Source organism: Talpa europaea, assembly GCF_964194135.1.
Source record: "Talpa europaea genome assembly, chromosome: 8".
In the NCBI taxonomy this organism is placed as follows: Eukaryota; Metazoa; Chordata; class Mammalia; order Eulipotyphla; family Talpidae; genus Talpa; species Talpa europaea.
The window spans coordinates 99661275-99689273 of record NC_140075.1 but is presented as its reverse complement, the minus strand read 5'-3'; the positions used below and the strand labels follow the sequence as shown (position 1 = coordinate 99689273).

At 38.9% G+C, this 27999-nt stretch overlaps 1 protein-coding gene across 5 annotated transcripts; it reads right to left on the bottom strand.

Annotated features, from left to right (window-relative positions):
- Nucleotides 1-669: 669 nt before the first annotated feature.
- ZNF410 (zinc finger protein 410) lies at nt 670-26827 on the bottom strand (the record flags this gene model as incomplete). 5 transcript variants are annotated; one of them, XM_084241042.1, is made up of 11 exons in its annotated part: nt 670-708; nt 6439-6566; nt 7972-8112; nt 8820-8945; nt 10648-10737; nt 16719-16900; nt 17373-17523; nt 20631-20822; nt 22459-22677; nt 26064-26199; nt 26795-26827. In XM_084241042.1, 11 exons carry the CDS (start codon nt 26825-26827, stop codon nt 670-672), a joined length of 1437 nt encoding a protein of 478 aa, XP_084097168.1. The 5 variants fall into 5 exon arrangements, with proteins under 5 accessions (XP_084097168.1, XP_084097170.1, XP_084097171.1 ...); XM_084241043.1 differs by lacking the exon at nt 670-708 and adding an exon at nt 719-730; XM_084241044.1 differs by lacking the exon at nt 7972-8112.
- Nucleotides 26828-27999: the final 1172 nt, after the last annotated feature.

The window sequence follows — 27999 nt, the reverse complement described above, 5'->3', positions numbered from 1 at the left end:
AAAAAAGACCCTTTCACATGCTACCATATGTTCAGAAACAAAGAAAGCAAAGTAGCCAATTAGAGGTGTATAGGACAAGATAGTACCTCAGCCTGGGTCAAGTAGGGATTCAAGTAATTTATTTTTTTTTTGCAGCCCAGTGGCAGAGACTCTCTTACTCAGGTTGCTAAAGGGAGAATGTCACAACAAAATTGATATCACTCCCTTCTCAAAGCAACAAGGCATCTTGAAAGCTCAACTTCTTGATGAAGTTTCATGGTTGGTGGCAGGACTTAATTCATCCATGTGAAAAGACAGCTGAGTCCGGAATGAAAAAATCTTCAAAGGAAAACCTCCTCTCAGTAGTCATACTGAGAAATGTCAGCCAACTCATCATCAAATTCTCTTTTGGGAGAAGTCCATCCCAAAATTTTGCAGTGGTTAGAGAGGTAGGTATAGTTACCCAGCCCACATTCACTGCTTTCCTCCTTGTCTGGATCCAATGGTAGTTTGAAGAGAAGCTCTCCTATATCCATCTTCTATACCAGGAAAGATGTACAGAGGCAAAGTGGGACTTGTCCTTCCAGATTCATTTTGGTTCTGGCAGATGGTGAGCAACATGCATCGTTTTCCCACCACAAGCACTCTGGGATTAGAAAGAGCTGCTCTTCCAGGAGTTAGCACCCACATTCATGTACGTCTTTCTGTTAAATCTCCTTGGTTTAGTAACTGTAAAAGATTAAAACCAAATCTGGAGTAGATTACCAGATAATAGGAAAAATAATTCATGGTAAGTAAAAGATTTACAAGCGGGAGCAAGGAACGCAGGGGTGAGTCAAGGATATCTACTTCCAAAAGGAAGCACAGACTGAGATCTCAATTTATATACTGGCCTTGGGATAGCACTCCGGCCACTTCAAGATGCTGGCATTTCATTATGGCAATAAAATATACTGAGTCTATAAGCCAAACTTGTTTGTGCAGTCACATACTCAGTAATCAGAGATAGAGGAATCTGTTAGTTACAGGGAAATCAGAAATAATACAAACAAAATCTTACATTGGTCAGTGCTAGCCCAAGTCTAGGCTAAAGACTCAAAGCAGAAGAAAAAGGAATGGGAGGTTACTCCCAATGAATTCTATATGACAGCTCAATTCCACTGAGTGAAGAAAAAAAAAAAAAAAATTGACGGATTACCTAGGCTTAAAATACCTTTCCTATGGGAAGGCAGACAAACCTGGGAGACTACTACAAGGTGCAACTAACACATATTCTCTACTGTTGAAAGGGAGTTTTATAGAATAGTTGATGAATTTTGCTTCTATTTTATTATGGAAACAAGATGGAAATAGTACATTCAATTTCAGAATAAAGAGTTGGTAACTTCTTGAGCTACAAGATATATTTACTTCGTGATCTTAATTTGGGTGAAGGTAATTTATATAGAATTTGATAAGGAACTTAAAGAAAAATTTTAAAAATTAAACCGGGCCTCCCTGGTGGCACAAGGGGTTAAGATGCAACCTATGAGGCTGGCTGCAGCCACTGCAACATGAGTTCGATTCCCAACCAGGGAGCTTCCCACATGGTGCAGCAGACTTCTCCTGACTCGCCCTCTGCTCCCCTCAGCAGTGTATTTCAGTCAATCTGCCTGTTCTGTTCCCCACTCTGTCTCTGGTAAATCCTCTCACCCCCCACACCTCTGGCCTGTATCCCAGTTCTTGTATGCATAAATAAATACATCTTATAAAAATACATAAGGGGACCTCCCTGGTGGTGTAAGGGGTTAAGCACCGCACTATGAAGCAATCCACAGCCTCTGTAGCATGAGTTCGATCCCCAGCCAGCCAGGGAGCAACCCACATGGCGCAACAGACCTCTCCTGACTTACCCGCTGCTCTTCTCAGCAGTGTACTTCAGTTAATCTGCCTGTTCTGTTCCCCCTCTGTCTCTGATGAATCCTCTCAACCCCCGCATCTCTGGCCTGTACCCCAGCTCTTGTATGCATAAATAAATCTTTAAAAAAATACATAATTAAACCACAGATTTCATTTGATGCTCTGTAGTAGGAATATAAGAATGGCATGTTTTAATCTAGGCCAAGATCCAGATGTTTGCACTCAAACTTAGCAATGGCTCTTAAATGTTAAAGAATTTATAATTTCTCTTTGTTTTATTTGGGAAACACTGTAAGATAAAGTCAAAGCGAGCTGGCAATCACTTATATGGTCTTTAAGTCAACAACGTGACCTCAAATGTGACTATGGGATGCCATTTAGGGTGAACTTTATTTGGCAGCACTGAGGTCTCAATTGGGTCTGTACAATGAGTTCTCTATGTAATTCTTGGAGACCTGGCATTAATGAGGGAAAATATAAATCATCTGATCTGAAATGCCCAAATGAGAGTTAACTTGTAATTCCGCTGTATTTTCCATAGTAATTTCTGATACCTGACTTGTTGTTATCTGAAATTCTAATGCTATTTTTATTTTTGGAGCATATTTACAGGCATCCAGCTGTAAGTACATAAGTAGTTTCTTACAGGTCTGATCTACAATGATCTACTTACAGGTCTGATCTCCAAAAACAACTTGGAATGGGCATGTATTATTTTAAGAATTGCGAATAGCCTTCTCCTCTGGCATCTGAGAAAATGGTTAGTTTGGATGATGAAGAGGACTAAGCCTGGAGTCCTGAGAGGACTGCAGTTTGATAAAAGTAAAGGCATTGGGGGATGTAATAAGCCATATCCTGAGAAGGAAGGGAGATGAGCAGTGGAAATGCCTTTGATAAAAGGAAGATAGTAATGGTACTAGTGAAGGAAACACAAAAGAAGTGAGGTTCAGACAGAAGATGTTTGAAAAGTGACAATACAGGATTTTCTATTTTTGTGTTTTCCCCTTTGTAGTAACAATTTTTTAATAAGTGTCTGAAGCGTCCATTATGAAATTAGGTACTTAGGGCCCAGAGATCCTTAGTGTCCACTGGAAGTTTTCTTTTGTTTTTTATGAAGTCTGGGCTATTGGGTCTTTGGCTGTGAGTGGGCACCGCTGAGAGAATGATACTCTGAAGTCAATTCCAAGACTCATGTACCTGGCTTCAAGAGAAATGTGCTATTACTAGACTTTCTGCATCTCCAAATCTGACCATGTCATATGCTGCTGAAAACCAGGAGTGGTTCCCCATTTTCCCCCGGACAAAAATCATTTCCTCTAAGAACCAGTTTACCTTTCCTGCTCTCACTTTTCTATTGTACACCCATCTTCCCATTCCATGTCCCATCATACTCAACCCTTATAGCTCCACAGTTGTGCTCTGCTTCTTCCTCTTACCTTTTGCCTTTGTACACATTACTACCTTTCCTCTAATCTCTCCCAGTTCTCCATCAAGTGATTGCTAGTCATTCCTCAGGTCTCAACTTAAACCCATATTCTGACTTTCCTCAAAACCAGCATATAAAAAGCACCAGTTACTCTCTCCATTCTAATCTCTCTGTACAGCACAACTCCAGGAGCACAATTTATAGCTACAGTTACAAGAGGTAGAGATGTTAATGCCAACTGTAAGCTATCTAAGGCAGAGACTATATTTCACTTACTAATTTATAGCTATTGCCCAGCAGAGTGTCTCACACACATTAAATACGTAATTTCTATCAGATGAATTAAGTGTTTATAAACCTGCCATTTATTTGGTGTAACCCAGAGTGCTTCAATTTTTTTTTTTTAAAAAAGGTACTTATCAGTATAGAAAAGAAAAGCTCCAAGGTTTCAAATATTAAAAAAAAAAACCCAAAAGATTGATTGTTGTGGTTTGGTTTGTCAGTATGATAATCTGAGCTAGGTAAAAGAGGAGACAATTTTCCTGAACTATTTCAGAGTAATTCAACAGTTGATGACAGTGTTTCTTTTGTAAAAAGAAGATTCTTATCACAGTTAATAAAAGCAGAGAGAAAAAAAAGGTCTGGATATTACCTATTAATATATGAAAAATACTAATTTAAAAAAAAATGTAGGCCAAGATCAATGATAGTTGCCAAAACCATTGGTCATCTTAGGTTCACTAAGACAAGTGACTATTACGCATCTCCTGATGAGCTGTGGTAGGAAGCAAGCATACCAAGTACGAAATGTTCTTGCCAAGGGAAAAACAATCGCGATTCTACTCAAGCCTCTACTGTAAATACTAGTTTTTAGAAAATCTGTGGCTCAAGAAGTATATTAAACTGCAAAAGGAGTCAGTCAGTCAAAATCAGCACGTGGGAAATTCTACTGGTGGAATTATCCAATTCCTTTAATAAATAACCATACTGGAAAAAAGAGGGGCACACTATTATAAAGAGAATTATTAACCAAATACAATGTATAGGTCTTGTTTGAATCCTAATTCAAACTAACCATAAAAAAGACATTTTGAGAAGTTAAAAAAAAAAGATTATTAGAGGATATAAAAATAATTAAATTATTAATTTTGTTGAGTGAGATTAAGATATTAGTTATGAAAAAATCCTTCTCTGTTAGAGTATATACTGAAATATGAATAGATGAAATGATATGTCCATGATTTGCTTTTAAACATTCCAGCAGGGCCTCCCTGGTGGTGCAGGGGTTAAAGACAGCGCTCTGAAGCTATCCCCAGCCACTGCAGATTGAGTTCAATCCCCTAGCCAGCCAGGGATCACCCCACATGGCACAGCAGACCTCTCCTGCTCACCTGCTGTTCCTCCTCAGCAGTGTATTTCAGTAGATCTGCCTGTTCTGTTCCCTACTCTGTCTTTGTGAATCCTCTAACCCCCATGCCTCTGGCTTACACCCTAGTTCTTGTATGCATAAATAAATCTTTAAAAAAAAAATAAACATTCCAGCACATGAACTTAATGTTGAATACACATATGTTCATTCTCAATGATGAAACTCTATGTTAAAATGTGATGTTACTTCAATAAAAAAATAAAAAATAAATAAATATACCAAGACAGACATTAACAAAGACAAAAAGTAGGAGCAAGGAGATAAATTAACTGTAGAAAGTTGTTGAAGTTGGGTGAGGTACATTGGTTCATGTACTATTCTTTCTCACTATACTCTTTGAAAACATCAGTAATTTTTTTTTAAATAAAGAGGGGGAAAAAAATAGAGGTGAGATTAGGTGAGATTTCCAAAAAAGTAACCAGGAGAAGAATCGATGATACCCTAAGAAAAAAAAAAATTTCAATATAGGGCCTCCCCGGTGGCACAGCGGTTGAGCGCTGTGTTGCGAAGCTGCCTGATGCCTCTGCGTGCCGGTTCGATCTCCAGCTGCTCCCTAGCCACCAGAGGAGGGTTCCACATGGCATGCAGACCTCTCCTGCCGCCCGCTGCTCTCCTCAGCAGTGTACTTCAGTCCTTCTGCCTGCTCTGCTCCCCGCTCTGGCTCTGGTGAATTCTCTTACCCTCCAGCGCTTCTCACTGTACCCAGTGCTTGTATAAATAAATAAACAAATCTTTTAAAAAAAAAAAAAACTGCCATTCAAATAAAGAGCATGTTTCCATACTGCAATTTCAATATGTAAAAAAAAAAAAAAATTTTTTTTCAATATAACAGACAAACAAGACTCAACAATGGGTTACAATCATGCATACAAGAAAAGGTCCTGGCAAGAACATTAACATGCATACCCAAAGTCCTGTGGTCCCAGGAATACCACTGAATCATTGAGAATATTCAATATAGAATGCAGTCATGTGAATGTTTTAACAGCTGATTGTTATATAAAGGTTATAGTGAGGTAAGGTAGGGAGATGAGAAGGTACTAAAATACTAAAAGAATCTAGAATACATAAGTTTTGGCAAAAGCTTATGCACATGAAATGAATTCATGAAGTCATCTACTCCTAAGACACAAAGCCAATATAACATGCTAAGACTCTAGAACTGTAAGTTTTCATTCTGTTTTCTGTGTAGAGCCAAGACCAGAGCTGGGAGTACTTAGAATTAGCTATTAAAACCCTTCTTTGATTTAGATGATGGTTCTAATTCAACAAGTAAGGGAACACATTCCTATGTGTCCAGTTGTTTCACACATATGACTCTTAAAAAAAGAACAATGATTATTCTTAATATTTTGTCACTATCACTTTTGCTGAAGGACCACTTTGTCCCAGGATGTTATTTTAGCAAATGCCTATGAAATAAGGATACTGTATTTACTTTATAAAACAGCTGATGTAGATAGTATTCATTAAGACGTGTGCACAAAGGAAACTAAAGCTGAGAGTCTCCACTGTGAATGACCAATCTCCCAATCCAGAGACCCTAACACTTATAACAATTAGGCTTAACTTAAAGGAAGATGTTTTAGTCAAAGTTTCCAGGATATGGAAACTGGAGAATTTTTCAGATCCTCTCAGCTGGGTTCCCAACCACTCTCCACATATCTCCACAAACTAAAGTTAAAGGCAGGAGAGAGAGTTTTACCTCCTGTGGATTTACGGCAGTTAAGACAGAAACCTCATATGACTGCCTCCCTGACTGCATGGTCACCAAGTGATGTGTCACATCAGGCACTGAAGACAGGGGGCGCGGGGATCTTTCAGCAAGCACCTCTGTAAAACAGCAGAAAAATGCTTCAATGAACAGTGAATCTACAGATATACCTACCTGCATTATCACATCTCTCATTAAGAGCTCTAAAAACTGTTCCCTGAAAAACTGAATCCCACATGCCTGTATTTCTTCCAAATTAATTTCTGTCTGATAATCATTATCAGCAAAATTGAAAATTATTACTAAGTGGGGGAAGGGAAAAAGTGACAAGAAATCCTGATATGTATCAATTCATATCAACCATTTTTCAATATAACAATTTAGAGTAATATGACTTTAATGCTGTTAAAAGGATTAAAGTTGTATATAAAACAGGGCAAAAGCTGACAAATCAGGGAACTGGACCCAACTGTTAAAACAGTCACCAATGATACAAATGTTCACAGGTCAAGAACTTTAAATTAAACCCAGATTCAAAGTTGCTACTCAATGTTCCTCCCTCCCTTGAGACCTTTCCTTAAGGCTAGAAAACAAACTTCATGCAATTTCTGTGCTCATGCTTCAGTTACCCAGTGGTATGGTTCAGCAAACAGAGGTCGCTAACCGTGGAAGCACACTCTGGGCCTTTGAGGCTCTACATATAAGTTACATAAACAAAGCCACTTATACCCAAAAATGAACTAAAACAAAGGCTTACTAAATGTTTATATGTGGGATCATCATGAAAATCTTCTGGATATAGTTTATACATGAACCATTTAGCTCTCAAATAAATGGGAAGTTTCTTCTAGGGACTTTATAGCTCTTCCAAGTTATACCATATAATTTAACATTTGTTTAAATAATATCTTATGTTTAAAGTTGTATCCCATATATAAGTTTTGACTTCTCAACTAGATTTTAATGTCCCTGTCTTCTACTTATATCTTTCCCATGGTGCCAGGTACACAGTAGGCACTGAATAAATGCATGCTGACCTCACCTGTTAAGTTTTTCACAGAAGAGGGCCTGGCCTGTGTAACTTGGGTGAAATTTCTATACCAGAGAGGAGCAACTGTTTCCTAGAGAGCCCTTTCTTTTCTCCAGAAGATATGGCTTTTGAAGGTATGGAGAAATTGCTTTATATCTCCTCTGTAAAACCTGGTTATGTTCTGTTTAAATGTTTTAAAATTTAAGTTCTTCCATAACTGCAATAGGAAAGATAGAAATAGTTGGGCTAGGATGCTAGGATTATGGATAATTTATTCTTAAAAATTTCTTCTCTTTATTCTTTTGTTACATCATCTTTTCAATGAAAAAGAAAAATTTTTAAAAAGATTCATTTATTCACCCCAGAGACAAAGAATACAACTGCTACTCTCAAGAAATGAAATTAATAAAAACTTCCATTCTAGAGAAAACCCCATTCCTTACTCCCTAGTTGCAATCCATTTTTCCCAAATAAAGGAGAGTTGAAAGTCTTACCATCATTAACTCCTAGGATAGAATTGGTATTTGGTAGGTTCAAGGACTCTCCACCAAGGCTGGGCTGGGAATTCATAGACACCAGGTTTTTACTGGTTACTGGAGCCTCTTCAAGCAAACTACTGCCCATCAGTGGCTCAGCTGCACAGAGAATAGGATGTGAGAGACATACAGCAGTCAAGGCTGTTCCTGGTCCACATTTTCCTTCATAGGAAGCTGGTCTTTTCATCCAGAACTACAAAGTTAACCTGTTTTTAGATACTACCCCCTACTTCACTTCTGGGGAGTAAGAATAAACCTAATAGAGAAGGGTTGAGCCTCATTGATAAAGATCCTTGGCTTGTGATTAGCATCTGGATATGAAAAGGAATGGAAGGATCCTTAGAAGGGAGTATTTGAGATGAAATAATTAAGGAAACACATGAAAAAGGAATAATAAAAAATTATTTAAGTTAGGGTAAAAAGGGAGCTATGACTGATAGTAAAAAATGCTTAAGCTCTTACCATACAGAAATCTTTATCACAGTGATACTCAAAGGCTGATTCATGGATCAGTACTAATTACCATCAAATTCACTCTGGGAGCCTCTACAGATTTTGGGGTCTTATTCTCAAATAATCTCCTTTATCAGGTTGTTCTGTTTTGTTTTGGGAGAGGTATGGATAAGCAATATGACTATATATGGTCTAAAAGTTTGCAGATGATTTTACTGTATATTTTGAAAACCACTAGTCCATCAAATGAGACCAGGTTTGTCTTCCCAAAACAGAAATCAGAAAATTTCCAGAGAACCAGAGAGGCTAGTTATTTGATTTTTTGACCCCTCCACTATCTCCTCTTTCCTCACCAGTTTGCTCCTGCTCTTGATTCCCAGCTGCACCCATCTGTAAGTGATGCTTTCTCATGTGCACATTCCTGCTTCCACTCTGAGAGAAGGTCTTCCCACAGACTTGACACTGATGAGGCTTCTCTCCTGAAATAGGAACCAGGTTAAGACAGGCGAGTCAGGCCTCCCTGGTGGTGCAAGGGGTTAAGACGCAACCTATGAAGCTGTCCGCAGCCACTGCAGCACAAGTTCGATCCTGGCTGGCCAGGGAGCAACCCACATGGCACAGCAGACCTCTCCTGACTCGCCCACTGCTTCCCTCAGCAGTGTACTTTGGTCAATTTGCCTGTTCTGTTCCCCACTCTATGTCTGGTAAATCCTCTCATCCCCCACATCTCTGGCCTGTACCCCAGCACTTGTATGCATAAATAGATAAATCTTAAGGGGCCTCCCTGGTGGCGCAAGGGGTTAAGATGCAACCTAAGAAGCTGTCCGCAGCCTCTGCAGCACCAGTTCAATTCCTTGGCTGGCCAGGGAGCAACCCACATGGCGCAGCAGACCTCTCCTGACTCGCCCACTGCTTCCCTCAGCAGTGTACTTCAGTCAATCTTCCTGTTCTGTTCCCCACTCTGTCTCTGGTGAATCCTCTCACTCCCCACACCTATGGCTGTATCCCACCTCTTGTATGCATAAATAAATCTTTAAGAAAAAAAAAAATTTTTTTAAATAAATCATAAAAAAAAAAAAAAAGAGGTGAGTCAAAAATACAAGGCACATGGGCCTCCCCGGTGGCGCAGCAGTTGAGCGCTGGGCTGCGAAGCTGCCCACAGCCTCTGCAGCGCAGGTTCGATCACCGGCCACCGGCAAGGGTCCCACATGGCGCTCAGACCTCTCCTGCCGCACCCACTGCTCCCCTCAGCAATGTATTTCGTCAGTCTGCCTGATCTGTTCCCCGCTCTGGTGAATTCTCTCACCCTCCTGTGCTTCTAACTGTACCCAGTGCTTGTATAAATAAATAAATAAATCTTTTTTTAAAAAAAGTGAATATATACAGAAACCTATGAATTCACACAAATACTAATTAGACATAAAGCAATGAAAATGCAGCTTATCTGACAATATTAGAAGTAGCCAAAAGGGTCTCAAAAAAGCTCCCAATTAAATCACGAAGCAGAATCCATCTCCTCCTCTAGGCTGAGGAACTCATGGAGTTTGCAGCCCTGGGCAACACCAGCCCATCTCAGGTTTGCCAACTCTGCATAGAACTTACCATATAAATAACAGTTCCACCCTTAAGATCTTAACTCTCAAATTCACATCCTTGAGTAGACCTCTCTACTTCCCTTGCACACAGTGAATTGCTTTGCTATCCTCTTAAATAACTTCCACCTCCTTCTCTCCCCTCCTACTCTTTTGGTTTCTCTTTGCTTCCCATGGCCAGTAATTTCAACAATTATCTGATTCCATTCTAGAATCTCTCCTCACTCTGAGTTCAAGTCTACCTTGGCAAGTCTGCTCTGAATAACCTTCATGGCCGACATCTCTGAGATAGCATAAAATACCCAGCATAGTGCCAAATAAATTTCCTGATCTCCTAGATAAAGGTCTGGATTAAAAATCAGTTGAGTACTGCTCAGTTAAAATTAATAGCAATTAGAGTTTTTCCCCCTTGATTGTATGATACTCTAAATGCAATTATCAAGGGTCCTGATTTCTGTTCTGTCATGATAAGGAAGAAACATTATGCAGTTTGCTGCTTTGCAGATTTCTTTATTATCATTCCCCCACCTTTTCACCCTTTGGGCTGTCTGCCTTTCCTAAAATCTATGAATGGCACATATTCTAGTACCTGAGTGGACCACCAAATGTTTTCGGAGGCTAGAATACTCAGCAAAGGAACGGCCACATCCTTGGGCTTCACAAAGGAAAGGCTTCTCTCCTAGAGACAGAAAATAAGACAAAGACTCAACAAGTTAACTATGAGACTTAACATGAGACTCATGAGACTATGAATTGATATGAGAATCAAAAATTGACTAGTTTTCTTACCATCTAACCTTATTCTGTTCCTAGTGACATACTCTGATTTCTTAAATTCACACTGTGTAACTTCAACCTGACCATTTACTAAGTGCCACCTCTCACTCCTAGTATTCAGTCCACCAGACAGCTTAACTTTGTCTTTGGAGCGGCTGCCTCTGAGCCAACTTTCGCCTCCCTCCTGGCACAAGTGCTGAGCCCCAGCTGCACTGACACACCTTCTTCAGTGAGCCCATCCCCTCTGAGGTCAAGATTAATGTATGTGCTATCAGGATTTTTACCTTACATCAATTTTCTTTAAGAATCTGTTTCTAGAGCCACTTAAAAGTAGAGTTTTAAAGGTTATAAAATAGGTATTATATGGTCCCATTTTATAAAGCAAATAAAAACATGTTTATTCAGAGATGCACAGAAAAATTTGTTGAAAGTAGTTATATCCTGGGGCCTCCTTGGTGGCACAAAGGGTTAAGCACCGCACTATGAAGCCATCAGTAGCCTCTGCAGCAGTTCAATATCCGGCCGGCCAGGGAGCAACCAACATGGCACAGCAGATCTCTCCTGTCTCACCCCCTGCTCCCCTCAGCAGTGTATTTCAGTTAGTCTGCCTGTTCTGTTCCCCACTCTGTCTCTGGTGAATCCTCTCACCCTCCACCCCACCCCCCCCAACCCCCCCACCCGCATCTCTGGCCTATATCCCAGCTCTTGTATGCATAAATAAATAAATCTTTAAAAAAAAAAGTAGCTACATCCTGATAGTAATATACTGATTTAATTTTCTTTGTGCTTTTCTATTGGTGGGAATTAAGCTGGTGTAGCCCCTGTAGAAAATGCTATGGAGATTTCTTAAGAAAATAAAAATTGAAATTACGTATGATCTGCCAATACCTCTATTAGGTATTTATTCACATAATATGAAACCTCTAATATAAAAAGACTCATCCACACCTCTGTACATAGCGGCACGGTCCACAATTGCCAAGTCATGGAACCAACCTAAGTGCCCTTCAAAGAACAAATGGATACAGAAATTGTAGAATACATATACTCAAGGGAATACTTACACAGCTGTGAAAAAAAAGATGAAATAGTGGCATTTGGGACAAATGGATAGAACTTCAGGTGATAATGTTAAGTGAAATAAGTAAAAAAGTGACATATCATATGGTTTCACTCATCTGTGGAATATAAATAACCAAAAACTATATATAGGCAAAATACAGTAGCAATAAATCTTCAACTCAGTGAAAGAACATAATGGTTACCAGAGGGAATGGAGAGGGCAGGAAGAAGAGGGAGTCAGATGGGGTATTCGATGGAGAGTAAATGGGGCATGTGTATACATGGGAGAGCAAAAATGTAACCCCCAAAATTAAGATTTTTTTAAATTATTAACAAATATGAAAATAAATTTCCATTTTCTATAATATCACTTTGTTATTTTAAAAATTTCATATGGCAAAAACTGAGTAAGGTAGGTAAACTGACAGTATGCTAACTTTTTGGTTTTAATATTGCACTATGACTATGTAAGATACAACTGTTGGGGAAAGCTGGGTGAAGTTGTGTATTATTTTTGCAACTTTGCGTAAGTACAATTATTTCAAAATAAAAAGTGAAAATAATCAGAGATGCAATCTATCTCCCAAAGGTCACAAACTAGTGTTAGAAAGAGCATTCATGAATACCTTCAATACAAATATCTGCACAAAAAATTGGGAAATGAGCATTTAGAAAGTAAATTATGTGATTTTTTTAAAAGATGCTGAATTCGGGCCTCCCCGGTGGCGCAGCAGGTTGAGCACCGCACCATGAAGCTGTCTGCAGCCTCTGCAGTGACGGTTCAATCCGGGCCGGCTGGCGAGAATCCCACATGGTGTGGCAGACCTCTCCTGTCGTGCCCACTGCTCCCCTCAGCAGTGTATTTCTGTCATCTGCCTGTTCTGCTCCCTGCTCTGTCTCTGGTGAATCCTCTCACCCTCATGCCTCTGGCTTGTACCCCAGCTCTTGTATAAAAATAAATAAATCTTAAAAAAAAAAAAAAAAGATGCTGAATTCACGCTGATCTTAAATGATGACATGGATGGAAGGAAACCTGAGGCACAAGAATAGTGTATGCAGACTCTTCAAACTGAGAGTGCCCAGAGCAAGTTCAGAAACTGACAAGTGTGAAATAGTATATACATACACTGGTCTTTCCTGACACAGAACTTCTAAAATGCTTGAAAACAGGGGTGCTACAAAAACCTTTAGTTCAAAACTTTAGTCTTTGATCCTAGTTCCTGATGTTGGATTCCTAAAACCTTGTAAAATTTCTTATGTGAGAAGTACACTGGCAGCATCTTTTGTTTTAATATTTGGTCCTTGGTGATATTTCCCAGGTGGTAATAGTGTCTTTCATTTCAATGAGATGTCTCATTAAAATAACATGAACCATCATTCCTGGATGGGAGCTGGTCACTACAAACACCAAGTTCTGATTAGGAGCTTGGAATTTTTAGCTCTTGGAAATGGGGTTAATGATCAAGCACGCCTACATGATGAAGCCTCCATAAAAATCCCCAAAGTACAGAATTCAAAGAGTTTCTAGGTTGGTGAACACATCTATATGCCAGGTGGTTGGCATAACCCAATTCCATAGGGATAGAAGCGCTTATGCTTAGCACCCTCCAGATCTTGCCTTATATATCTCTCTGCCTGGCTGTTTGTTCAACTTTATCCCTTATCACATCCTTTTTTATGTAATAAACTGGTAAACATGTAAGGGTCCCTGAGTTTGTGAGTTGTTCTAGCACATAATCAAACCCAAAGGGGAAAATAATGAACTTCTGATGTGTAGTCAAGTCAGTCAGAAGTTTTGAGTAATCTGGGGACCTACTACTTGCTGCTGGCACCTGAAATGGGGGGCAGTGTTGTGGGACCATGTTCTGAATCTGTGGGATCTAATGCTTCTCCAGGTAATGGTGTCAGAATAGAGTTAAACTGTAAGATTCCCAGCTGGTGCTGCCAAGAATTGCTTGGTGTGTGGGAAAAAAAAACCACACATCTGTTGTGTCAGTGTTGTGAGTGTGGTTGTAGTATGAAAACAAAGGAGAAACACTGGAAGAGTGAGCTTGTCCTACTCAGCAAGTAAGGTTGGCATGGTGACAACATAGGAGCTAGGCTGTGAAGGAGGGCACAGCACTGCTCTAGATTATTCTGTTCTTTCAAACATATAGCTTAATGTTTGTGGTGTTCCAGCGGTCTGTAAATTTTCTCAATGTGTTTTTGTAAACTCACAGCTACCCTAAAATGCTGGGCACTAAAAAAGGTGCCACACGAACAAGATACTCATATATATGACAGATCAAATGTCAGAAAAACTGAAAATTCTAGTAACAAATAAGGTTAAACACTTAATGAGAGGAATCTTAAGAAAAAGAGGATTTAGGAAGATTCATCAAAATCTAGTAGCATGAATCTCTGCATCAAGCTGGCCTAGGCAATATTCCTATTTGGAAAGAGGATGAAGAGAAAAGGATACAAGAGAAGCAGAGTGGAAAGAGGTAATGCTTCATAATGGTTAAAAGCAAAGTCCACTTATCCCTGAGTTAAATTCCTTGACAATCAGTTTTTTATCAACAGAATGAACATTAATCTTAAAAAATTATTTTGAGGATTAAATGATAAATACATGTTAAATATTCAGCAGTGTCTGCCACAATGTAAGCCCTCATAAGTCACTAAAATTGGTAGCTTTAATTACTATTACTACCAATAATAAAAGACCTGAGATCAGTTTTCTTTTTTTTTTAATCCTAGATTTTGCTTCTCAATCGGACATGAGATAAAAATTGAGCTGTCGATATTTGAAGACAAAATTCTTAGAAGAGCTTTGGAATCAGATCAGAATTCAAACCCCGCTCTGCCATTTCCTGACTGTATTTTTTTTTTTTTAAAGATTTATTTATGTATGCAAGAACTGGGGTACAGGCCAGAGGTGTTGGGGGTGAGAGGATTCACCAGTGACAGAGTGGGGAACAGAATAGGCAGACTGACTGAAATACACTGCTGCAGGGAGCAGCGGGTGAGTCAGGAGAGGTCTGCTGTGCCATGTGGGTAGCTCCCTGGCCAGGGATTGAACTCGTGCTGCAGTGACTGCAGATAGTTTCATAGGGTGCGTCTTAACCCCTTGTGCCACCAGGGAGGCCCTCCTGACTGTAATTTTGAGCAAGTTACTTAACCCTCTAATTTACTACTTCTTCATCAAATACAGTATCTGATGCTTAAAGTTACTTGAAGACTAAATGAGATGATGTTGTATATGTGCTGGGTACATATTAAATTGTCTCAGTAAATACTAACTTTTATTATTATTAGTTATTGAGACTCAGATTTGTGAGGCATCCAGGGGGAAATGATTAAATTGAGGCCTGAGATTGCCATGAAAGCACACCAAGTGACTTGGGAGACATGTGAAATTTTGAAATGGGTGAGCAATTAGGAGATTAGTAAGAGAGTGTTAGCCAAAGTTAGAATGAAAGAAAATCAGGTCATACTCTGCAGTAAAAGAAAACATTATGATGTTTACTGTTATCAAATACTACAAAATTGATGAGCATTTTAAGAATGAAGAGGGTACTGAATTAAACAATAAGGCATAGTGAACTCTACTTCTTATCTAGATATTCTTTTATTTTTTTTTTAAAGATTTATTGATTTATTGATTGATTTATACATACATACAAGCACTGGGTACAGTCAGAAGCGCGGGAGGGTGAGAGGATTCACCAGAGCCAGAGCGGGGAGCAGAGCAGGCAGAAGGACCGAAGTACACTGCTGAGGGGAGCAGCGGGCGGCAGGAGAGGTCTGCGCGCCATGTGGGACCCTCCTCCAGTGGCCGGGGAGCAGCCGGGGATCGAACCGGCGCCGCGGAGGCTGCAGGCAGTTTCGCAACCCAGCGCTCAACCGCTGCGCCACCGGGGAGGCCCCTAGATATTCTTTTATTATACTACTTTATTGGAGCAAGTATAGTCTACTCTCTCAAGAAAGAGTTGAAATGAGAGCTATTCTACCTCAAAATCTAACCAGTGGCAAAGTGAATCTGGAGGTAATGGACAGTGGCAAAGTGAATCTGGAGGTAATGGAAGGGTCATGCCTGGAACACACGTAGCACTAGCATAGGTTTCATTTTTTAATGTTTTTTCATTGCACCTGCTGTCATTTTAGCAATGCAAAATGAACAGAGACTGAGTGGCAGGAATAAGTTACATATTCTAAGATAGTAGTCTGGGTTCAGTGATTGAAATCTGGCAAGAGACATAGTGCAAGCTGGGAAGTCACCCTTAGACTAAGAGTCAGGGTATCTTTTTTTTGCTCCTTGAATATTAACATGCTGTTTGACCTAGAACAAGTAATTTCTCTATCCTGTTTCTCGCGCTGTCAAGCTGTACTAAGAAAGAAAACTCCTCAAAGTCAGGGATTATATCTTAGCTTTAGTATTTCACTCACCTAACTCCATTCACAGAATATGTTCTGTGTGGTTTGTGTAACTCAATATAATTACTTCCCCAAATTATGACTATGTAACATTCAAAGATATTTGGACTTAGTTTTGTTCACATTTCATTACTGTTAGAGAAGATCTTATATCCCTTTATCCAGCATCCTAGAGGCAGAAACAAACACTCTCTGTTCCTCACACACAGGTGAACGCTCAATAAATGCTACTGAATGTATTAAAAAGTGTCATGAGACATTTCTAAAAAGAAATTCCACCTTTGAAGTTCTAGCAACAATCCTAGACCTTCATTTCTACTTCCATCTCAGAGCTTTTTGAAGGGTCAACAACCACGCAAAGCCAAGTAGCGGATTGCCCTCTGGGAATGTGGGTGCTGTACACACCTGTGTGGATGCGCAGGTGGTTCTTTAGGTTTCCAGCTGTAGTGAACTGCTTGCCACAGCTAGACTCTGGGCACATAAAGGGCTTCTCGCCATTGTGGGTCCTCATATGAACCTTCAGCCTCTGCAGCACATAGAAGCTTTTCCCACAGCCTTCTGCAGGGCAGATAAAGGAGCGGTCATTTCTGGAAGGAAAAAAATCACAAGCAACAGTAACTAAAGATGTTCCTTGCTAAGAGAAGGAAGACAAATTAAAGCTCCTATTTATTCTCAAAGCAGACAGTAAATCACAAATCTGGATACATCACCGTAGTCTGTTAAAACTACAGAACCCCAGGCCTTGCCTCTCAAATTACTGATATCACCGGGTAAGGCTGGGGCCTGAGCTTACGAATTTTTTTTTTTTAAGCTCTCTAAGAAATTATGTAAGATTTCAGAATTTGTGCTCTAAGACACGTAGGTGCCAAATGTCTTATTAAATATCTGTCAAGAATGAGGTAAATGGAACAATGAAAGTCTTTCTGTTAAAGAACAAAAATTAATATTAACCACAAGTGAGCCTGAACCCCTGCTTTCCTTTGTCAACTGGGAGGGAACAAGTTTCTCTAGAACATCAACATTCATGGGCTCCAAGTATGGAATCTCAGATTTACTCACCGATGAGTTTTGAGGTGGTACTTGAAGTGAGCTGGATATACAAACGTCCGATCACAGCCTTCAACTGTGCATTTGAGCTTCTTTTCCACTTGAGGAAGGGGCCCAGAATCTTTGGGTTGCCCATCACCAGAACCAAGATGGACGTTTTCTCCTGTAACAGTCACATATTTGTAATCCAGTAAAGGAACCTGCTCTGATACCTTGCTTCAAAAAATAAACATTCCTGCATTTTTACCCCTAGTGATCACTAATCAGATACTAGCTTCATCATGTGAAGTTCTGGGCATGCTTCAAGTGTTCCACACTGAGTATAGCTGTGTAGGTGTCTGATGCAATGGAGCAGTGTCCTGTCCAATGCTGGTTCCTGCCTTGCCCTCTGAGCTGCCAGACAGGCATCAGTCCTCCAAGACCCTAAATAGCAGTAAGTGGGTTGGAAAATAAATGAAAGAATATAAATTATTATGTAGCATTAGAAGTATCTTGAGTCTTTATTTAGAAATTTGGTGATGTTTTGTGAAAAGAAATATGACATATGGTCTTAACTCTTGTTTCTATCAATTAAACTGTGGTAAAACTGGTTTTGTTATGTTTTGCCTAAAGTTGCAGTTTCCAAGCACTGTCAATGACATTAAGAGAGGACTTATTGTACTCTGATAAACTGTGCTAGAAGAGTCACAAATGGCTTCAATTATGTTTAAAATACGTAATTGAAATACTGAGTAAAATATCAAGTAAAATCATTATATGTTAGTGGATGAAAAGCAATATTAATTTCATATGATTTTAAATGTATGTGTGGGGCCAAAAATAATAAAATTTTTAAGAAGTAATTTGCAATGTTTAATCTTATCTAAATGTCTAAAGGTTTATTATATACTAAGCTAGTCCAAAAAAAGGCTTTTAGGGATTCATTTCACTGAGGAAATGGAACACTGTCATGTATTTGTATTCACTTTACATTCACACATATAAGGTAGTTGTTTAGTAGTAAGGTAATATATTTTGAGAGTAAAAAAACATCTATACATTGCTCTACTGATTTTTTTTAAAGATGTATTTATGCATACAAGAACCCCAGTACAGGCCAGAGGCATGGGGGTACAGTGAGAGGATTCACCAGAGACAGAGTGGGGAACAGAACAGGTGGATTGACTGAAACACACTACTGAGGGAAGCAGTGGGCGAGCCAGGAGAGGTCTGATGGGGGGTAGCTCCCTGGCTGGCCAGGGATAGAACTCATGCTGCAATGGCTACGGACAGCTTCACAGGTTGTGTCTTAACCCCTTGTGCCACCAGGGAGGCCCGCTATACTGATTTTAAAGCATTTCTCAGAGAAAATCTTATTTAATTTTTATTAACAATCCGCTCAGGAAAGCTACATGATTTCTACATTCTGAACATAAGAAAACTGAAGCCAGGAGTGGGGTTAAATTCCCCAGACAGGACACTAGTATATGGGATCAATCTGGACCCCAGGCCCTCAAATTCCTAAATCTCCAGTTATCTCCCTACAACTGCTTCTCACTGGCAAACACAACAGTACTTCCTCAATGCAATGTCAAGATGCTGAAGGTTTCAGGATCCAGAGATTAGTAAAAGCATCTCAGAATCTGAACGTCAGAGTTTTCTCAAAATGGTAAAATGAGTCACTCTAAGCAGCACTATGGTAGTGACAGTAGAACTAATTATTTTGAAAACTAATAGATATTTAGAGTTCTCTGTGTAGGAAAAACTTCAGTTAATATTTCTAAAACTGGGATATTCTAAAATATTCTCAGGGATCCCTGAGTTCTGTTTTATTTTCATTTCCATGGTAATTAAAAATAATCATAAGCATATTTAGATTATTACCATGAGCTCTAAACAGCTACAATGACATAGATTTCAGTGCTTAAGCTTGGTTTCTGATAGGTGTTGTACCTCTAAAAATTTGTGGCATTACCTCAACTGTCACAGGTATTAAGAAATATAGAGGCATAGCTAAAGTAGTAGGATTGGGCCTCCCTGGTGGTGCAAGGGGTTAAGACACAACCAATGAAGCTATCCACAGCCACTGCAGCACAAGTTTGATCCCCGGCCAGCCAGGGAGCTACCCACATGGCGTAACAGACCTCTCCTGGCTCACCCACTGCTCCCCTCTGCAGTGTACTTTGGCCAATCCTCCTGTTATGTTCCCCACCTTGTCTCTGGTGAATCCTCTCACCCCTCATACCTCTGGACTGTACCCCAGTTCTTGTGTGCATAAATAAATAAATCTTAAAAAAAAAAAAAAAAACAAATAAAGAAGTAGTATTAGAGCATGCTACATAAGCAAAGATTTGTAGTGGTTTAAGAGTGTTTGAATACAGCTATGGTCCTCAACCTTTTACAGGCATCAAATCCACCATAAGGATTTACTAAAAGATTGTCAGTTTCTGAGTTAGTAAGATGAGGTCTGAGAATTAGCATTTTTAAGATCTTAGGTGATGCTGGTAATCCAGGGACCACACTTTGAAAATTACAGGGTAAAGGAAAATAGCAGAGTAAGTAAAACAGGAACTCAACTGCATGACAGCCATCATAGCTAACTGCTAAAATGCTACAGCCAACTTCATTTAAGCAAAACATCACCTATACACTAACAATTTTTAATGGTATTGTAATTTTATTTCTATTAGTTGATAAAACTGTTTTCATAATGATATTTAAAACTCAAAGTGTGTTGGGGGCCTCCCTGGTGGCGTAGAGGTTAAGTTTCAGTGCTACCAAACTCTCACCACTGAGGCCTGAGTTGGATCCCTGGCCAGGGAGCTAACCTACATATGACACAGCAAACCTCTTCTCTCTCGCCGGCTGCTCACTTTAGCAGTGTATTTCAGTAGATCCGCCTGTTTAGCTCCCCACTCTGTCTCTGGGAACCCTCTCACCCCTGCACCTCTAGTCTATACCCCAATTTTTTATGCATAAATAAATAAATCTTTAAAAACTAAAAGTATAAAGAACATTAGAAAGAAACAACTCAAGATAACACCAGGATTTATGAATATTTTTCCTTTAAAAGAGGCTCTGTCAAAGCTAAAAATTGAGAATAGTAGTTTAGTTGATTCTGCCCAAGAATATGGCATAGTTCAGTTACTTTATAGAATATAAAACAATTTACAAGTCTCTAGTCTTCTGCCCTCACCAATAAACTAACTTGGAATATATGCAACTCAAAACACAGCCATTGCATCACCAAAATCTCTACACTAACTAATGGAAAATGCCACAAGGTCTTACCATTGCTGCTGGTTTTTGCATTCTTTGCTAGTTGTGCACGAGTAGCAGCAATCAAACTGTCATGGGCCAATTCCTGAACCCGGAGGAACCATGGAATGCTGCTGTCAGTGCTCTCACTAGAAAGGAAATCATTCCCTGAATCCTCTGCTTCATCTTGTACAAATACTAAGTGCTCGGCTGAAGAGCCCAGGCCTATAAGAAACAAGAAGATATATGAAAGTTAGCTAACAAGTAATCCTTTTATTTGTCCCAGCTCAGAAATTGTCCTGAATCAGCTATTCTAGATTTCACTCAAGCTTCTGTTCTCATGTAAGACAAGATTATCATCTTTCCACTCATAGTCTACAAGCTTGTCTTTATCTTCCTTCATCCTGTTTCTGAGGCAAAGTTCTCAGGCTAACCCTCACCTCTAGAATCCCAATTCCATCCATCAGTTATTTCCTCTTTACCATCTGCAAACCATTCTTCTCTCTTGGTCAGCTTACAGTCAAGCTCACAGTCTTTTAATCTGTCCAGGCTCAAGTCTCTCCCATGTTTATTTTTTAAAGAATAGAAAATCACAAATACCTCTCTAGCTGTCATCTTTTCAACTGTTCCTTCAAAGTCAAAATTCTTTTTTTTTTTTTATAAATTTTATTGTTATATTCCCCATACAATTGCAGCCCCCCCATTCTGACCCCAATCCCTCCCCTCCCGCCCCGCCCCCCCTAAAAGTGTCTCTGGTTCATAGTTTTTTGTTGATTTTGATTTTCACTTTCTTATATTCAGGAAAATGAATATAACAAAGTCAAAATTCTTGAACAAATGAAAGTTGTAACTTGCACATTCACTTTCTCATCTGCCATTCACTCCCCATCTCTTTAGTCTGACCTCTACCTCTACTAACTCAATAATAATTATCCTGCTAAGGTAACCAGGTACACATTTCTTAGTCCTCATCTCACAGTCCATCCTGTAGTGTTTGGCATGATTCAGTACCTTTTTTTTAAATTGTTTTCCTCCTTTGGTGTCCCTCACACCATTCTCATTCTTTTTCCTTTATCCCTCTCTACCTGCTCTTTCCCATTATGTTACCCACTTAAATGGCTTTTTTAAAATTGCCTTCTTGTCTGTTTATGCACCAGAATCAAAGAATTCAAGCTCATTGTGGGCCTCCCCGGTGGCGCAGCAGTTGAGCGCTGGGTTGCGAAGCTGCCCGCAGCCTCTGCAGCGCTGGTTCGATTCCCGGCTGCTCCCCGGCCACCGGTGGAGGGTCCCACATGGTGCACAAACCTCTCCTGCCGCCCACTGCTCCCCTCAGCAGTGTACTTCAATCCTTCTGCCTGCTCTCCTCCCTGCTTTGGCTCTGGTGAATTCTCTTGCCCTCCCGCTTGTATAAATAAATAAATAAATCTTTAAAAAAAAAACTTAAAAAATAAAATTAAAAAAAAAAAAAGAATTCAATCTCATTGTTCCATACATTTCCAACACCAACTATTTATTTCACACCAGATCTCTCTGGATTCCTATTTCTAACTCTCCAAAGGATCCTCTAAAATCTCAGTATCAATAGGCGTAACTTGAACTAATCATCTTCCCCATGCTCTGTTCTTCTTGTGCTATCTCAGTGAATGGCACCACATAATTTCCAAAATAAGAAACTTTTAAGTTATCCCAGACTCCACTCTTTCCCTCTATACATTCAACTGATCACTGGATTACACCAATTTTTCAAAGCAATGAAATAGTAAAAATTCTTTCCATTTCAAGTATAACTGAGTTTAATGTGCTCCACCCCCATTTTATCCTTAAGCCTGAGCAGAGTTCATAAAAGTTTATTGAAGAATACCTGCTCTTGTTAGATTAAGAAGAATAAAAGAAGTGCTATCACTTGGCTGTAGATCTTGCAACAAGCTAGGAGACTCTGGAGTGGACAGAAACTCCGGGGACTTCTGTACAGTCTGAGCCCTTGTCTCCTCTCCATCTGGGCCCACATTCACCTGAAGGCTTCTCAATACAGCCGAGGAAGGAACCTCCTTGGAGGAGTTAGTATGATTTGGAGTATCATCTGGTAAAGGAAAAAATACCACAGCTTTACAAAGCACTTATCTCCAAGGAGTTCACCATTTTGACACATAGCACCTAATATCCTTATAACATCTCTTAGTAAGAGTAGACAGCATTTTCATTTTATAGATACAATATTTATCTCAGAAAAGAACAGAGAGATAGATGGTTTTAAGTTCTTTCGGGAGTCAGTCAAAACATGAGGGACTGGTTTTTACTTCGTAGTAACAAATAACAAATCATCTGAACATTATCGACCTTTGTCTTTGGGGAGCCAGAAATCAGCACTTTTCTTTTGAAAAACACAGTTGTACAGTGAATACTAACTTAAGAATAGGAATTTCAGCTTAAATCATTTTTCTCAGGAAGAAATTCAACCTTCAGCTTTTGTAGTATGTATGAGACAGTTCTGGTGACTCATTAGGGGAAAATAATCACTGTCTGGGAAATAACTGAAATGTTAGAGAATCATCAATGTTTCATTATAGTTTTGGGTTTACAATGGAAATAAAAAAATAACTCAGAAAACTTGCTCTCTAGAACTTTATTCTAAGGGAGAGGATGAATTTCCAAGTTTTGGATGCAGTCTAATGAGGAATTGCACAATAGCACTAAAGCAGTCAATGTTTTGGGGTATTTCATTCATCTTTATAAAAAGCAAATAATATTTCTTTCTCTCTTAATCAGATAACACCTAAGATTATAGGAACAAAAGTAGAAATCTAGGGATAGTACTGATATTTCAAAACCTAGTGAAGATGCACAACAGTATAAATATAATGAATGCCACAGAACTGGTTAAATGGTAATTTTATCTTTGTATATTTTACCACCAATTTTTTTTTAAATAAAGATTATAAGTAGCAGTTTGTCATAATGTAACATTGGAAAATAATAAGAAATTTGTGGTACACTCATATAACAAAATACTATACAGCAATGAAACTAAACCAAACTATACAAGGATAAATTTTACAAATATAGAGTAGTAAGAGAAGATACAATAATACGCTCATATGATTCCATTCATTTAAACTCTGTAAACAGCTAAAACTAAATTATACTGCTCACAGACGCATAAATGGGTAGTTCACTTTGAAAAAAAAAAATAATAGCTCACAAAAGTGAGGATGGCAGTGACCTACAGAAGAATGAAGATTAGTCATTATCAAGGAGGAACGCACAGAGGGCTCAGGAGCAGGCAATGTTCTACTTCTTGTGTGGTAGGTTTATCCTTTACATTAATTCTTCAAATGTATATCTATGATTTTGTACTTTTCTGTACACTATATCCCAACTGAAAGAAAATATGAAGGTCATGCATGAAATGACACATACATATTTAGGAGGAAGAAGAATGAGGTTTGGGAGATAGGTGCATATACATTTGTATCTGTAATATGTATCATGAGCTGGAAGGTAAATACATAGGTTTTCATTAATATTACCTATAATTGGTTATCTAAAATATTTTAGGGCCTCCCCGGTGGCGCAGCGGTTGAGCGCTGGGTTGCGAAGCTGCCCGCGGCCTCTGCAGCGCCGGTTCAATCCCCGGCTGCTCCCTGGCCACCAGAGGAGGGTCCCACATGGCGCGCAGACCTCTCCTGCCGCCCGCTGCTCCCCTCAGCAGTGTACTTCGCTTCTGCCTGCTCTGCTCCTCGCTCTGGTGAATTCTCTCACCCTCCCGCGCTTCTGACTGTACCCTTCTGACTGTACCCAGTGCATGTATAAACAAGCAAACAAATAAATAAATAAATAAAACATGCCTCTATAAAAAAAATTAAAAAAAATAAAATAAAATAAAATATTTTAAATCAAAATTAAAACTAAAAATAGTGCAGGGCCTGCCCTGGTGGCGCAGCAGTTGAGCGCTGGGCTGCGAAGCTGCCCGCAGCCTCTGCAGCACCAGTTCAATCTCCGGCCGTGGGCGAAGGTCCCACATGGTACGACAGACTTCTCCCGCCACGCCCACTGCTCCCCTCAGCAGTGTATTTAGTCACTCTGCCTGTTCTGTTCCCCGCTCTGGCTCTGGTGAATTCTCTCACCCTCCCGTGCTTCTGATTGTACCCAGTGCTTGTATAAATAAATAAATAAATCTTTAAAAAAAAAAAAACTAAAAGTAGTGCAGAAAAGAAAATTGATGTTCTTGTTCCTGTTTTCACCTACTTTATTATTGCTAAAGCATTTATGCAATAAATTAAAATTACGTGGCAGAAATTTGGAAAAATCTAATGAAAATCAAAATTTATCAGCACATGGAAATTTTTACATATGAAAATCCTTAAGTATTTGCAAAGATTCCCAACATACCAATAGAAAAATAAAAGTTGAAAAATGAAATGTGAAAAAACTAGGAGGTAGATTGGTAAATCTTAAGTCAACATCGATTGGTTGAATATATCCACCCTTTGGGAATCTTTAAACACTGAAAAAGATTTTAATGTCACTTCAAAAATGAAAAAAAGAACATCACCACAAGATGGTAACCAGAAGACTTTATAACAGACAAGTTGTCACTAGATTAATTTTGCCCCTCCTGATTTAACATTAGTATTTCAAATTTTAAAACAAAGATAATAAAGACTTCTTTGCATCCCAAAATAATGTTCTCCTTGCTAACAATCAAGTGATAGGATTTCTCTCTTCACATACAAAGCAAATCTCACTGCCAGTGCTCAGCATTCTATGTCCTTTTCTCTCTCCTGGAGCCATTCTGTCTGCAACTTCTCTAATTGGCTCTTACCTCTTAGCGTCAACACAACCCTGAAATATTTCTGATCTTAAAAGAATTCTTCTGTCTACCTTACTTTTCCTTTCCATAGCAGGAGAGCCTACAGAAAACATATTAGAATATATTAGCCATTAGGAAATATAAAATATTTCTCAACTATCCTTACTTTGCATTGACTTAAATTTAAACCCACTGCACCTTGGTTTTCTACTGTCAGGAAAAGATTCTACCAGGTCAACAATGGCATTATTGACCCTGTATCACTGTGATGGTCCCCAAAAATCAGATCTCCTAGGAACATTTGACATACTATTCCCTTGGGCTCCATGCCTGCCATGCCTATACGCTATGCCAACATTCTTTCTACTATTATAGCCTTTCCTTCTTCCCTCCTTCACAGGCTCTCCTGCCTTATCCAGTACTCTGAATAGCGAGTTTAGAGCTGCCTTGGCCTTCTTTTCTTCTCACTCACACTCTATGGGTTTTTATTCTTAAGGCTTATGCTATCAAAGTCCTGATAATTCCCCTGTGCTTTTTCTCCCTGATTCTTAATTTTTAGAGCTTCCAACAAAGAAAGTCAGTTACCCCATTTACCAGTATGACAGAGTAGGAAAAACACTTAGGATTCATTTATCTTTAGTGACTTCAATTTTTACCTGGTAACATTAGCCGACTGCATTCTGAGGCCTCAGTCACTGGAAGGAGGGACAAGCAAGTAATGTCTTTAGCTTCTGATTCTACGAGCCCCTGTCCCAAAGGGATGGATGTATTCTGAACAAACTGTACCAGGAGCTGGAAGGAAAAGGGGGGCAGAGAGAGTAAAGCAACACTGAAATTACAGGTTGTTAGGAATGGCTCTAAACCTCTGAATTCACCAAAACATGATGATGTCATTTAATTAAGGCTTCCATTGTTCACTAGTTTCAGCCACATTTATGGAAAAACTAGATTAATTACAAAATAATATTTAGAGATTTTTAATCCTCACTGTAACTCAGTATGATTAAAAATGCATTGTCTAAGGTCACGTGGCTCATTAGGCGGCATCTCAGTCTTCCATCTTAAATAATCTGATTCTATTACTTTTCCACTACCCAACAAAGATGTACTGAAATTAAAATAAGAAAAATGAATAAAAGTGTTAAATTCCTAAATACATTTAGAAAGAAAATCAGATATATATAAAATAACTTGTGTTAGTAAATGTTTACACATATATACATACAATAAAATCTGTCATTATGAAATTGCCTAGAAGTGTAATTTTTACAAAGCCTAAATATTTACTATCTGACCCATTACGAAAAAATGTGCAGCCAGCCAAACTAAGGACAAACTTGGAATACAAACCTACCAAAAGAAAAGGCAACAAGCTGATTGGGCTCACCTCTGGTTTGGATTCTAACTCATCTGATAACATTGATTCAGCTTCCAAATCTTGTAGCTGTTCCAGGTACAGGTTAAAAATTTAATTCAGAGTCAGTAACACCTTCCTGTTACGCTCATATTCCTCTAGGAAATGCTATGGCTTTCCTAAAAGATGTTTGCTTGGCGGGTAATCAATTTAGCCTAAAATAGGAAAAAAAGAGAATTAAGAGCAGAGAAAAAAATGTAGCTAAACAAAGCCATTTCTGTACATATCTAAAAATCACAACAAGCAAGCAAATGAAGATTCAGCCCAAAACATTTGTTTTAAAAATAGAACAAGCCCTATAGGTATCAAAACTCATAAAAAGTTATACTTTGATACAGATTTTCTACTTTTAGTAATCTAAGAATTTATTTTTTTAATTATAAATTTTATTTTTATATTCCCCACACAATTGCGACCCCCTAATTTTGACCCCAATCCCTCCCCTCCCCGCTCCCCACCCCCCACAGAGTGTCTCTGGTTCATAGTTGTTTGTTGATTTTGATTTTTACTTTCTTATAGTTATTCTTTTTCCTGGTCCCTTATTTAAGTTTTCTAGATTCCTGCTATGAGTGAGACCATCCGGTATTTTTCTTTTTTCTTTCTGGCTTATTTCGCTGAGCATGATACCTTCCAGCTCCATCCATGTTGGTGCAAATTGCATGTGTTTATCTTTTTTGAATGCTGAGTAATATTCCATGGTGTATATGAATCACATCTTCTTGATCCAGTCATCTATTTTTGGGCATTTGGGTTGTTTCCAAAGCTTAGCTATTGTAAACAGTGCTGCTATAAACATAGGGGTGCAGGTGCTCTTTGGAAATGATGTTTCTGTATCCTTTGGGTAAATACCTAGTAGTGGAATTGCTGGATCATATGGAAGCTCTGGCCCAATAATCTAAGAATTTAAATGTGGAAAACATAGTAGGTCCAAAGAACTTCATCTATCATCTGTGATGACAAATAAAAGCAAGCAACATATAAATATACATATATATATATATATGCAACAACTAGGGAACTGTTGATTAAATTGTGGCATTGTCACTTTGAGATCTACATATGAAAACAATGCGTAACAAAGAAAACTATAAATGGCATGTTAAATGACAAAAACTAAGTATAAATTTATAAACTTGTTAGTATTAAAACTAGTCAATGTCGATGGTAAAAAATTATTT